This window comes from Natator depressus, chromosome 4, assembly GCF_965152275.1.
Source record: "Natator depressus isolate rNatDep1 chromosome 4, rNatDep2.hap1, whole genome shotgun sequence".
NCBI classification, from domain to species: domain Eukaryota; kingdom Metazoa; phylum Chordata; order Testudines; family Cheloniidae; genus Natator; species Natator depressus.
Genome location: NC_134237.1, coordinates 57,234,981 through 57,249,447, shown reverse-complemented (window position 1 = coordinate 57,249,447; position 14,467 = coordinate 57,234,981). Strand labels below are relative to the sequence as shown.

At 40.2% G+C, this 14,467-nt stretch overlaps 1 protein-coding gene across 5 annotated transcripts in view; it reads right to left on the bottom strand.

Annotated features, from left to right (window-relative positions):
• DCLK2 (doublecortin like kinase 2) overlaps positions 1-14,467 on the bottom strand; it is a 137,378-nt gene that overhangs the window by 73,567 nt on the left and 49,344 nt on the right. For all 5 annotated transcript variants that reach the window (XM_074950974.1, XM_074950973.1, XM_074950975.1 and 2 more), the window contains exon 3: positions 919-1,021. In XM_074950974.1, coding sequence (XP_074807075.1) covers positions 919-1,021 — 103 coding nt within the window. The remainder of the gene's footprint in view (positions 1-918; positions 1,022-14,467) is intronic.

The following is a 14,467-nucleotide window of genomic DNA, read 5'->3' as shown; positions in this document are numbered from 1 at the left end:
AATACACTGGAAGAACCAAGGAGGCAGATCACTCACAATAAGGAAAATAAATAATTAGAAACTAAACTTTGTCAACCTAACACTGGATCTAGCTACAGTACTCTCCTAGATTCTGATCACCGCAGTTCCTTGGAATATTTCTAATATTAAAGATGCATAATGAGATGTGCTGGTGAGAGAAACTGTGCAATAAATATTGTAAATCTGTCTCAAATTTCATCATAAATAATTTCACATTACTTGAGATTCCAAATTGAATAATCTTTACAGAAATTCTAAAACTCCCTTTGAATTTACATTATAGAGTTTCTCTCTTTATTGGAAAACAACTTTTAGCAGCTAATACAGAGCCATGGTATAAATATCTACTGAGGTAAAGAAAGCATGCATGCACAAGCTCATTCTTCTTTATGAGTTTACAACAAAATAATAAATCAGTTCTGTTCATATAAACTGGCTAAGCAGCATGTCTTTAATAGACGTTTGGAATGAATGGGATGATTCTTGTAGGTCTGCAAACAGCAGCTACATGTGATTTTTGAAAAAACTCAAAACAAGATAATGGGGACCAAGTTAGAACCCATCAAAGTCAGTGGAAATATTCTTATTGACTTCAGTGATCAGGCCCTTGGAACAGATTAAAAGCACCCTTTTCAAAGTTCACTGCCGTTCACCATATTCTTTTAAGTACAAGGTCCATTGCCCATGAAAAATAAACCAGATTTACAAAACACACACTGAGAAATGGACTGTAGCTAAACTATTGTTTGGAAAATTATTTTATTAAAGAAACATGTTTGGTTGGAAAAATTATTTCAATAAGTTTCTCCAAAAAACACACTTTTGAATCAGGAAGGGGAAAAAAGGGGGGAGTTCAGGGAGAATTGAACATTTCAATACTTTAAATTAGTGTCTTACCACTATGATCCAGTACAAAGTCATCTTGAGCATAACGATATTTCTCAGGTCCGCATGCAATGAAGACATCATCATCTTCAAAAAAGTCCTGCAAGCAGGTAACCTAAAAGCCAAAATAAGTAAGAATGTGTGCAAAATATTTCCAATATGAAATCAATAGCTAGACAGCCAACAAAACCCAACAGATTTGTGCTTTCTTTTCACAGTTCTGTGACTCCCTACAACACTGGGTATCATATGTTTTTTTCACAATGACAGACGCTTACCAGTTTTCAAGTACTGTAGAGCAATGGTTTTCAACCAGGGGTACATGTCCCCTTGGGGGTACACAGAGGTCTTTCAGGAGGTACATCAACTCATCCAGATATTTGCCTAGTTTTACAATAAGCTACATAAAAAGTCAGTACAAACTAAAATTTCATACAGACAAAATGAGAAAGTAAGCAATTTTTCAGTAATAGTGTGCTTTGACATTTTTGTATTTTTATGTCTGATTTTGTAAGCAAGTAGTTTTTAAGTGAGTTGAAATTTGGGTGTACACAAGACAAATCCAACTCCGGAAAGGGGTTCAGTAGTCTGGAAAGGTTGAGAACAGCTGCTGTAAAGTCATCCTTAAAGTAAACAAGCCATAAAACTTCAATGTCAAAAATGTAAAATACTACACAATTTTTAAATAAGTAGTCTTCACTGACACTAGCATACATAACATCATTTATAATTGGGTGTAAATATTTATGGCTTTGACAGATATGACTATAAGACATTACTAAAGTGTCAAAGTTGACATTTATATTAAAATTTCCAAATTAATTCTTTACGGGAAAATCCTTCTTCCGAAATTACTCATATTACTCCCATTATAAGCAAAGTACCCCTACATTTCTGCTTGTTTTCAAAGCAGCATTTTAATAATATAAAAGATTATTAAAGTATGTTTTTACCAAACAGTTATATCAAATTAAAAATTGTTTCCTTTTTACTAAAATCTATTCAATTGTACAATAATATGCAAATCACAAATACAAGTTAGACTGAGTGATGTTTTGTACTAAAAAAAAAAAAAACTTTAAAAAAATTCAATATCAGCAGTGTGATCTCTATGGATGAAAAGCACTAGAAGAACTAAGTGTTATAGACAGATATTGAGGGAGTTAACATTTCTCAGCAGTATTCATACTAAACACTTTATTCCTTGTTCAGATTTCAGATAAATACCTATTTGTTAAACAATGCAATTTAGTATGAAAAATACCATACAAAAACAAAAACCGTTCTTTGTGTGGAAGGTGTTGTATGAAATAAACTGTATTCCAAAACATTCGGTAGAGTACAATAATAGAGGTACAGCGTACAAATAAAAACTAATAGTATGTGTGCCTGTAAAGTAAATATTGCCAAATCTTCAGCTATGGCCCACTGCATTGAAAATGGCAATATGTATCCAGGCAGTGCTCCTTTCAGATCCTGAGAAGCAGAGGGAAAGAAAAAGGACTCTGAGTGCAAGAAATACACGTGGACAAAGTAGGTACAGGACAACAGGCTCTTCTGCAGATTCAGGTGCCTTAGGTCTAATTCTGTTTCTATCAGAATCGAAGTAAAGTTCCTGTTGATTTCAACGGGGGAAGGATCTAAATTATTATCTGTAGTGGGGAGCAACTCCATGTGAGAGTATTCTCTTTAGATAATCATAGAATCATAGAATATCAGGGTTGGAAGGGACCTCAGGAGGTCATCTAGTCCAACCCCCTGCTCAAAGCAGGAACAATCCCCAATTAAATCATCCCAGCCAGAGCTTTGTCAAACCTGATCTTAAAAACTTCTAAGGAAGGAGATTCTACCACCTCCCTAGGTAACGCATTCCAGTGTTTCACCACCCTCCTAGTAAAAAAGTTTTTCCTAATAACCAAAACCTCCCCCACTGCAACTTGAGACCATTACTCCTTGTCCTGTCATCTTCTACCACTGAGAAGAGTGTAGAACCATCCTCTTTGGAACCACCTCTCAGGTAGTTGAAAGCAGCTATCAAATCCCCCCTCATTCTTCTCTTCTACAGACTAAACAATCCCAGTTCCCTCAGCCTCTCCTCATAAGTCATGTGTTCCAGACCCCTAATCATTTTTGTTGCCATTCGCTGGACTCTCTCCAATTTATCCACATCCTTCTTGTATTGTGGGACCCAAAACTGGACAAAGTACTCCAGATGAGGCCTCACCAATGTCAAATAGAGGAGAACGATCACGTCCCTCGATCTGCTGGCAATGCCCCTACTTATACATCCCAAAATGCCATTGGCCTTCTTGGCAACAAGGGCACACTGTTGACTCATATCCAGCTTCTCGTCCACTGTCACCCTTAGGTCCTTTTCCGCAGAACTGCTGCCTAGCCATTCGGTCCCTAGTCTGTAGCGGTGCATTGGATTCTTCCGTCCTAAGTGCAGGACCCTGCACTTATCCTTGTTGAACCTCATCAGATTTCTTTTGGCCCAATCCTCCAATTTGTCTAGGTCCCTCTGTATCCTATCCCTACCTGCCACCGTATCTACCACTCCTCCTAGTTTAGTATCATCCGCAAATTTGCTGAGTGCGCAATCCACACCATCCTCCAGATCATTTATGAAGATATTGAACAAAACCGACCCCAGGACCGACCCTTGGGGCACTCCACTTGATACCGGCTGCCAACTAGACATGGAGCCATTGATCACTACCCGTTGAGACCGACAATCTAGCCAACTTTCTACCCACCTTATAGTGCATTCATCCAGCCCATACTTCTTTAACTTGCTGACAAGAATACTGTGGGAGACCGTGTCAAAAGCTTTGCTAAAGTCAAGAAACAATACATCCACTGCTTTCCCTTCATCCACAGAACCAGTAATCTCATCATAGAAGGCGATTAGATTAGTCAGGCATGACCTTCCCTTGGTGAATCCATGCTGACTGTTCCTGATCACTTTCCTCTCATGTAAGTGCTTCAGTATAGATTCCTTGAGGACCTGCTCCATGATTTTTCCGGGGACTGAGGTGAGGCTGACTGGCCTGTAGTTCCCAGGATCCTCCTTCTTCCCTTTTTTAAAGATTGGCACTACATTAGCCTTTTTCCAGTCATCCGGGACTTCCCCCATTCACACATCATTATATAGATGTGTGTCACTGAGACTTTAGAAATTGCTACAATGCATTTTAAATCCTGTCCTTTCACTCACATCCTGAATCCTAATGTCAGAGGTAAATAATCAGATCTAGTAACCAAGTAAAAATATAGGGAGAGATTTTCAGATGTGTTCAGCATTGGTCTGTCTTTGCTCCCACTGAAATCAATGGAATCACTGACTTAAATGGGAGTTGAGTTAGGCCTATCCTGAGCAACCTTAAGTATTACAGTGGGGAGGCAGGGAAGAAAGCCTTTGAAACATATTTAAGAACAAACATTCATACAAAATGAAGTTTACATGGCTAGTATTTTTCTGTATTCCTTATGCTGTTATTAAAGCAACACTGTTTAAGAAGTTTCTCCCCATGCCCCTCACAGCTTTGCTTCACCCTGATCCCGAAGTCAAGACAAAGTCCTTGCATTAATTGCAACACAATCTATTAGCAAGGAAAGGGCTATGGTATTATGAATACAAATATTAGGACTTCATCACACAATCAAAGATCAGGAGAGGATGGCTTGACAAAAAACAAGCTCTCTTTTAAAAAACAAACAACACAGAAGGAAATTCCAAGCAATGTTCATTTGCAAACATAGAAAGGAAAAGTGGGAAGAGCTCTGAAGAATAAGTCTCTCTTTAACATTACAAACCCTGCATCAGGTAGGAAAGCTGTAACCATTTAGCAAGACCAAAATAATTTTGTACTGGTAATAAAAAACTCAAAAACTACCGTTACTAAGGAATGGATTTTTTCCTTCTGGTCCAGCTGCCCAACAATAAAGTTTGCATATATTGGCCACTGTGATAATAGTAAATATTGGCTGATGTACAGGGAGGGTTTCTAGTGCCTGCAGTAGAAAGACACTCAGAATATCAATGAGTCAGCTGCCTGCAAGATCATTCAAACAAGGCATTCACAAACTGTGCAGTTGTCATGGCAGCTAAAACAGTGATAACAGCATGTTGCTCTTACAGTAAGAGATTCTCAGTACACTAAAACATGCTGTCTAGAACGTTTGTTTGATTCTATTACAAAGCTCAGTTGTACAACACTCCCTCCACCAAATGACACAACCTATTTATCTTTACTTTATCACCATGATAACAATCTAGTCTAGTGTCATTGACTGGAGACTATTTGACCGGTACTTAATACTGCTGCTTTTAGTTTAAATGAAAAGGCAATGACACCTGGAATCACAATGACTGAAAATTTCAGGAAGTAGTTTTATTAAGATGGTACTGATTTTCCTCTTCTTTCTTAACTTTTTAAATAAATACCTATGCCAAAAGGTAGAAGTTGCTTCTTTGCCCAGACTTTTGATACAAAATATGTTTTTAAGAGACCACCATCTTTAACATAAATCCTTCCCATTGGGGGGAATCATTCCTCCATGGAAAAATATGGAAGGGTCTCTGGGTGAAATGGCAGTTGCAAGAAAACCCTTCAGAGTTTTCAGTTCTGGCCTGGGGGGAAAAGTTGCCCCTCCCCCACAACTGAACAGAAGCTTACACCCTAAACCTCACATCTTATAGGAATTTGCTACAGATACCAGGCCACCCACACAGAGGCCCTATTCCTCCTCCCCTATTCTGAGTTCCTTCCTGGTATTGCCGTTCAGGCAGCATTAACTTTTCATTAAAAATTACCATTGGTGGCTAGGGGAACACTACATATCTTCCTGCTCCCACCCCAGGGGCCAGGCTCCCCAAATCTGGATCCTGCACCCTGTGGAGGGACTTCTGTGGGATTATGGGAAATGTGGGGTCGAGGGGGTTAGTGCCACACAGACAAGACACTCTCCTTCCTTGTTTACAGTGGAAGATCTACATGAAAAGATCCTTTCTGTGCACAAATCAGAGGTTGGGGAATCCATTTTCTTATCTGGGAAGGAGGGCTTAAAATGCTGTTATGGTTAATGCTGGTTAAACAGTATTAATTCCCTCATCTCTGAATGGATTAGGAATTAACAGCAACAGTGGCAGCATACATGGCACCATAAATCAGCTACCATGCTGGTGGCAGGGTCATGCAGGAATCAGGTAGAGAGACTTCAGCTCCATGTATTTGGTCAGGGAGCTATGCATCTTGAGCCAGAGTCTGATGCAGATGCCTGGCCTACACAGGCACAGCATGCCTGCCTCTTCTATGGTGCCTCCAACCGTAGGTCACAGAAGGGACTGAAGCACTACAGCAATTTTGTTTCAATGTACACTGTTTATTTTTATTCACTGGTAGGTGCACAATCAAGTCACAATTACGAATATGGATACATAAACACAAGTATAGTAGATATTCATTCCGCTACACAGGTGAATATTATAATCCAACAGTGAGAGATTCAAAGTAACAACCTTCAATTATCTATTAGCACAGCGGTTCTCAAACTTCATTGCACCGTGACCCCTTTCTGACAACAAAAATTACTACATGACCCCAGAAGTAGGGACTGAAGCCTGAGCCCCACCATCCCAAACAGGGGGCAATGCCAAAGCCCAAGGGCTTCAGCCCCGGCAGGGGGCCTATAACCTAGCCCTGCTGCCCAGGGTTGAAGCTCTTGGTCTCCGGGCCCCTGCAACTCTTAGCCAGCCTGGGCAACGCCATTAAAATAGGGCCATGACCCACTTTGGGGGTCCCAACCCACAGTTTGAGAACCACTGTATTAGCATATGGCTGAGACACATCTGGAATAATGACTCCTCCCCTCAACCCCTCCCCCCATCAAAGGGGCTGGTCTAACCCTATCTTGTTTACAAAATTTAAAAAGTGTGAGAAGACCAACCATTTCTTTAGCAAGAATTGAAAGTCTTATCACTTGTCCAGTCCAAACAATCAAATAGTGAGTTAAAGGCTAAATATTTAAAAATAATAATTCTGGAATGATCCTGTTTTCCTGGAAAGTTGAGTTAATTTCTTTTCTGTCTACCTGGTTATTTTTATGGCCCTTGTCACCATAATATCCAAACTGCTCCCAAAAAACAATACTAAAATAAACCCATGATCTGTAGAAGAAATTTTTGACTTTTCTAATACAAAGGAGTTTAAGTAGGTGATCTTGACTAAGAAGAGCTATTGAGGGAAAGGTAAGTCAAATAAATGGTTTGTGTTTAGTTTGAATGCTGCAAGGTCCAAAAGTCAAATATACGGTTTAATTTTTTTAATTATATCTCAACCATTTGCAGTTTTGAAAGATATTCATCAACCTAGAGATTTTCTTAAAAGTTACTTTCCCCAGTTTCCTCAGCATGTAAAACTCATGCATTTACTATGCAGAAAATCCTTTGAATGAAATGTGTTGGTGGGTAGTCCAATATGAAAAGCATGTCAGCTATTCACATTATTTAAGCATCAAAATGTGGTCTGTGAAAGTGGTTTTGGCTCTGAAAAAATACTATGATTAGATTAGCTCATTTCATTTGTTAAATGCACACCTGTTACTTGGATAACAGTCTGGCTGTGGGAGCAAATGCCTGTTATGCAAACCTGGGTGTCAATGAAAACAAGTGTTCAATTAAAAAAATTTATTAACAACAGAAGGTCAGACAGTGTGCAGTCATTCAATGCAATGAAGATGGCATCAACAGAGCTGCACATAAGCAACTCGTAGCAATGCATGATATGCTGGCAAACTGTGAAAACTCCCATGGGTTAAGTAATAATTCCTTCATTAATCCTGTTACATTGTCCAAGGAATAGCTCTTTCAAAAGTAATTCGTCATTTTGGGTGCCTAACTTGAGACACCTAAAAGAATAATCAACACTGTCTGAAAATCAGGCCCCCTTTTAAGATGTCTCAGATTGGCAGCCAAAAATTGGAGTTTTCAAATCACTAGTCACTTTTGAAAGTCTTGGCTGGCTGTTTTCTAGTTCAACACGCAAGGGCTCTATATGAGTATTCCGAATATACATTTCCATTATATGGAGTCTTGTATAAAAACCTTGTAGAAAGTCTTCTTAGAAAGTTTCTCCAGCTGCTGCATGGTGTGACAATAGCAGATGGCTCTCTTTTTGTGTCTACAGAAGCAAGTTTTTATAAAGTATTTTCTCTGTCATGCATAAAACTGCACAGGAGCTAATCATCATAACCAATAATATTGAGGTGTGCACCACAGGGACTTAAAAATACACTTTAAAGGTTTCAAGGATGGTCTACCTCACAGGTCGTGCTTAGGCTTAGGAAAATAAATGTTTAAAATGTGTTAGATAATATGTTTTAAATGCTAGTTTAGACAGCATTTAACTTCTTTTAAAGCATTAGCTGGTTGGGTCATGGTCACATTTTAACTAGTACATTTTAAAACCCTGTCTACGTGCTTAAATATAATCAATTTGCCTCGCCTAGACACTGCCTGTGCATGTCTGCCATCTTCCCTGAGGAGAATATGCCAGGAGGAAACAACTGTCTAGTGGTGCCTCTCTGACAATGGCACCAGACCTGTGCTACTGTACTGCCTCTATTCAAAATGTGCATTCCCACAAAGCAGAGTGGATTAGAGGCTGTGTGCTATAGACTGGACTTTTCAGCCTGTGGCTCATAATAGGTCAATATAGTGGTGTGAAGAAGCAAAAATATCCAGTGCTGGAAATCCTGTTAGAGTAAAAGTCAACACTTTTTTTTTATTTAAATAAAAAAAATGCAGACTATCATTTCTTTCAGAGAGCCTTTTCATTTGTGTTATCACAGGTGTCCCTGAGCTAGGGATGTAACTGGTTAACCTTAATTATTAACCCAGCAGCCCCGTGAGGGCCGGAGGGACCCCAACCTCGGCCGCATCAGGCAGGCTGGCAGCCTGGAGCAGACCCCAGCGGCCAGCTGGAGCAATTTCCGCCCCTGCTGGAACTACCTTGGTTAGCGGTTAAACGGTTAAGCAATATAATTTTAATTGTTTAACTGGTTAACTTTTTAAACCAAGATTTACATCCCTACCCTGAGCAGGCTCAAAATAAATCAGTATTTCATCACTTCAAAGTGGGGGACACCTTTCAGATGACCACAAGAAAGGTATGACTATGGTCATCTTCAGTCTAGAGGAAAGCATGATCCAATAGCAGCACCCAGAGACTTAACTTTCTTAAAATATAACTGGCTTCAACTACAGCTAAACCAAACAAGCCTGCAAGAGGCTCCATAAGCCAACTAACCAAAAACTGACTTGTTTGCTGAACAGATCCCTAAGAGAACTAATTACAGTATGAGCTAGAAATTCTGAAAATTCTCAGGACATGAAATAGATAACACTACAGAAAACTCCCTTTTAGCACCAGTAATATATGCTATGCAGGATAAATAGAAATTGGAAACACTATTAATGGTAGTAATAATTTGCATTCTCATAACTTATGTAACTTATCCACCATTCTAAAGTTCTTCTAATCATTTCAGAGATGGAGAAACAAAAGCACAAAGTCAAGGAACTGGGCCAAAAACGTCAGTTAGGCAGTGGCAGAGTCAGAAAAAGAACGCAGGTCTCCTGCATATCCGCTGCCTGCTCTAGCTCTCAGGCTGACCCTACTGCCTCTCAAGTCATTTAATACATATACGTAACACATGCTGCAGTGTGTAGCTTTTAAAAAGGAAAGCAAACAATGGATTTGCCTAAATATCTAACCATAAGAAATATATTTCTGAGAAGTGTTTACATTCAAACTAGGGAAGTTTGCTCCTCCCACAGGGAAGCTTCTTCAGTCAGTATGACAACCATCAAGCTACAGTGCCAGCACATATAACCTGCTGCCTTTAAGTACATTGCTTCCCCCAGAGTCATCAGGAAGGGGAAAAATATAATTTGTAACTACATCACAGTGTTAGAGCTGAACCTGAGACACAAAAAGGAATTGGCCTTTTCTTCCAGAAGATCAAGAAAATGATGTTTAGTCTGTAAAATAGGGGCTGAATAACTATCCTTTGTGATTAACTTAGAGCTGCAGAGAAACATCCAGTGACATTACTCACAGGACATTACTTCAGTGTCCTTCTCTCTCTCTCTCTCTTCTGGGAAAATCCTATAGCATTTAATAGGAATTAGACCAGTAAGGTTCTATAGAAATGTAATGAAGTTTTTTAGAAATCTCTTTAGAAATTTCTAAAGAATTTAACCTCTCTCTACATTTTTTTAAAGCGTGCTATTAGAATTCTGTAGCATGGTTTAGTTTTCTATTATTCTGTAGAATGCTTCAAAAAATTTCTATAGGATTTTTTTCATTAGGGAACGCATCTATACCCACTTATGACACACACTGTATGTGAAGACTATAACAGGGTTCAAAAAAGAACCAGCTAAGTTCCTGGAGCACAAGTCCATCAATAGCTATTAGCCAGGATGGGCAGCGATGCAAAACCATGCTCTGAAGTGTCCTTAGCCTCTGTTTGCCAGAAGCTGGGAATGGGCGACAGGGGATGGATCACTTGATGATTACCTGTTCTGTTCATTCCCTCTGGGGCACCTGGCATTGGCCACTGTTGGAAGACAGGATACTCAGCTAGATGGACCTTTAGTCTGACCCAGTATGGCTGCTCTTATGTTTTTACCAGAATCTGTCAATGGACTCATACTTATATATCCAGTGTAGCTCTGTATGTGACACTCAGTGATTTAAGAAAGGAAAAATCACAGGCAGAAAGTGATGATTGAACAAACAAAGCGGGAAGCCAAATGAGCACTCCCCCCTCCCTTTGGCAAATCTGTACATCTAAATCTGTAACACTATTTTATCTCCCACTCCACAGCATTGTAAATGTCAAGGTAATTTTTATCTTAGTCTTATTTATTTTTTCCCCAAACAGCTCAAACAAGAGAAAATAGCATGTGAAGCACTGGAATTGTGAATTAACCCCAGAAGTGGCTGTATGGTACACTAAAGTGCAGCATGCAAAAGTAAATCTTGGAAATTGTGACAACTTGAAAGGTTTTATTTAGTGGTTTTAAACTACACTAAAGATTTAGAATTCAATTTTCAAATACATCTATGTTATATTTGGACAAGACACCACAGTTGATCTCATTTATGACTCAAACTTAAAAAAACAATTGACCCAGATCAATTGTTTTAGTCCAGTGAATGCATTCTAAAGCAACTTGAAGGACCATATAAACATCCTGCAGCTGGGGACTCAGCGGATAAACTATGTCTGTTTCAGCTCTGGAGCCACACTTCTTCCAAAGTGCAGTCTCGCAGATCTGTAAACACAGTTTGGTTCAATTTAGCATGGCTGGCCCACTTCAAATAAAGGGCAATAGGACTTCACTGTTTAGAGACAAGCACTGGATAGCAGTTCCTCTTCACTGTGAAGAAAGCTTCTATGGAAAAGAAAACAAAACCTCTACTACAGTTGCAAATTGAATTGAAACATCAAAGCTAGAAAGGATATAGCAAAATTCTGTTTGCACAGGTTTTAACAATACTAACAAGTTTCAACACTGCCAGCTTCAAAAAAAAAAACAGGATATGGTATAAATATTCGAAAGAGGAAGCATATGACATAGGGGACAAAAGAAAGGAAGCTTGGGTGTATAGCACACCCAGTAATAACTGGAATTGTGTGTGTCTTTTAAACTGACTAGTAATGACAACCAGTTGAAGCAGAAACACTCACAGTGAAGCAGTGTTCGTTCTCCGTGCACTGCTGCAAAGAAATGTCAATAACCTGTCGGGGTCAGCGTGTTGATTTAGATCATCCTCCCCCTCCCACCAATATGATGGGTGTCTACAATCCTGCTGGGCAATTCCACTCCATTCTGAACAAGATGCATTGCAGTTACATCACTGCATTGTTCATTACCCTTTCCCTTACATCGCCCTTCATTTTTGAGAGAAACAATAATTCTTTGTCTATTTATCTGAATATGTTATCTCTGTAATCATCATCCTTAGTTTTTTGGGGTTTTTTTCTTAATTTAAACTAACGATTGCCATCTCCTGCCCACCACAATGCCGACAGTCACATTAAAATTCATGACTGTAGCTGTCAGGTTTACAGTTCAAGGGTTTTCCTGATGCCTCAAAAAGCAAAATGCAAGATAAGCACTCCTACAGAAATAGGTCAGCCTCCTGTTTTCTATTACAGAACTACCACCAATGGGACAGACCTGTCCTTCAAAAAGGAAAATTTCCTCTGAGCAGCCTCTAGCATTAAAAAGGAGGTGAAAAGAACATTTCAACCGTTTCCTGCTAAGCAATGGACTCCCTCACACACAACAGCTTCGCTCACCTCAAAGCTTTATTCAGTTGCCTCTACTTTCATAAATCGACCTGACCTAGAAAAGGGGATGTTTGTGTGTTTAATTATTGTTCTTAAACACTAAGCCACCAGACTAACAGCTGAAACTGAGACCAAAGGAGATTCAATATCAGCTTAAAAGCAACCAACAGGTCTACAATTACTAAATAAATGGTTTCAGAGTAGCAGCCGTGTTAGTCTGTATTCGCAAAAAGAAGAGGAGTACTTGTGGCACCTTAGAGACTAACCAATTTATTTGAGCATAAGCTTTCGTGAGCTACAGCTCACTTCATCGGATGCAATGCATCCGAAAACGAAATGCAATGCAAACAAAAGCTTATGCTCAAATAAATTGGTTAGTCTCGAAGGTGCCACAAGTACTCCCTTTCTTTTTACTAAATAAATATTATCCAGAAATTTGATTCAGTAAGTAATGAGAGACCAGCCAAATTGATAGCCAGGGTATACCAGGAATTGGCTGAACATTTGCCCTATCCCTATCTGAAGACTGCTGTGAAGTTCCTAACATTTCTTTTTCATTAACAATTCATTCATTTAGTAGATTCTGTAGACCATACAGGGTTAAAGTGTTCCATAATGTTTAAATAAAACCATTGCACCAAGATTTACTAGAAGGTAAAAAAGAAAGTGTGTAACAGGCAGACAAGTCTGGAAGCCTGCAAAAAAAGGGAAAGAGGAGGAATATCTATGCAGTTACCTGCAAACTCATCTTGAGTAACTAGTTTTTTGATGCTACAGAGAACAGACATTTGACTACAGACACAATCAGCCATAGAATTTTTGGGTAGGACTGCAACACTCTGCCTCTTCCAAAAGTAACCAACTTCAACTACCATGATCACTACATTAAAGAGGGTCAGACTGAGGATTTGGGGAAATGTGAGCAAAACAGACGTATGCAGTACGAAAAACAGAGTGAGATTTTCTGGTCACCAGCTTCAAGTGGCTGGTTGGGAGGAAGGGAGCCTGTAAAAGCCACTCCCCCCCCCCCCCCAAAAGACACTGGTGGCAGCAATGCCCACAATTGCCACCATCTAGTTTGGGGCCCCCTAAAAACTGGGGAACCTGTAGCTAAGTATATCACAGGCATTAAAGCAGGGGTGTGCAAACGTTTTAGCCCGAGGGCCACATCTGGGTATGGAAATTGTATGGCGGGCCACGAAATTGGGGTGCAGGAGGGGCAAGGGCTCCAGCTGGGGGGTGTGGGCTCTGTGGTGGGTCCAGAAATGAGGAGTTTAGTGTGCGGGCGGGGGCTCCAGGCTGGGGCAGGCAGTTGGGTGCGTGAGGGGGGTAAGGGCTCTGGCTGGGGGTGCAGGCTCTGGAGTGGGGCTGGGGATGAGGGGTTAGAGGTGCAGGAGGGTGCTCCAGGCTGGGATTAAGGACTTTGTAGGGTGGGGGGGGTGGGCAGGGGGTTGGGGCGTGGGAGGGGGTCATGGGTGCAGGCTCCAGGCAGCGCTTACCTCAAGAAGCTCCGGGAGCTGCATAGAGCCACGGTACACAAGCAGCAGAGGAAGCCCCTGACCCCGCTCCCTAGCAGGGAGCTCAAGGGCCAGATTAAAAGGTCTGAAGGGCCAGATGCGGTACCCAGGCCTTAGTTAGCCCACCCCTGCATTAAAGGCCATCCCTGTTGATTGTAGATGGATGAAATAAATAATACATGCTATCTGGGAAAGTCAGTGATGAACTTTCTGCCCTTGCAGTCAGGGTCATCTTTTTAAGGTTATTAAGCAAAAATACTTCATTTTTCTGGGTTTTTTTTTAATGTTAAAATTAGGTTCGATGTCCTTTCAATCAGTGATGTTGGAGTACAAATTACAAATTTTGCATATATATGTATAATATGGTGATAGACTGTAGTCACAGAAACAAGATCAGTTTTCAGGAAGAAAATGGGAAGAACACATGAAAGTACCAATGTTCTGTTCCAGGGGTGGACAAAATCTGTAGCCCGATCTATAGAGGTCAGGGGCCAAATTCTGTGCTCACCATTGTAAATCCAGAGTAACTCCACTAAAATCTGTGGAGTTACCCTAGCCTGAGAGAAGAATCTGACCCCAAGTGTCCTTTATGTCTGTTTCTTCGAACACTTAGATTTTTGGACACACAGTGTTAAAAAAAGGCAATATTGTATCAATTTGCTTCGTTTTCAAAATCC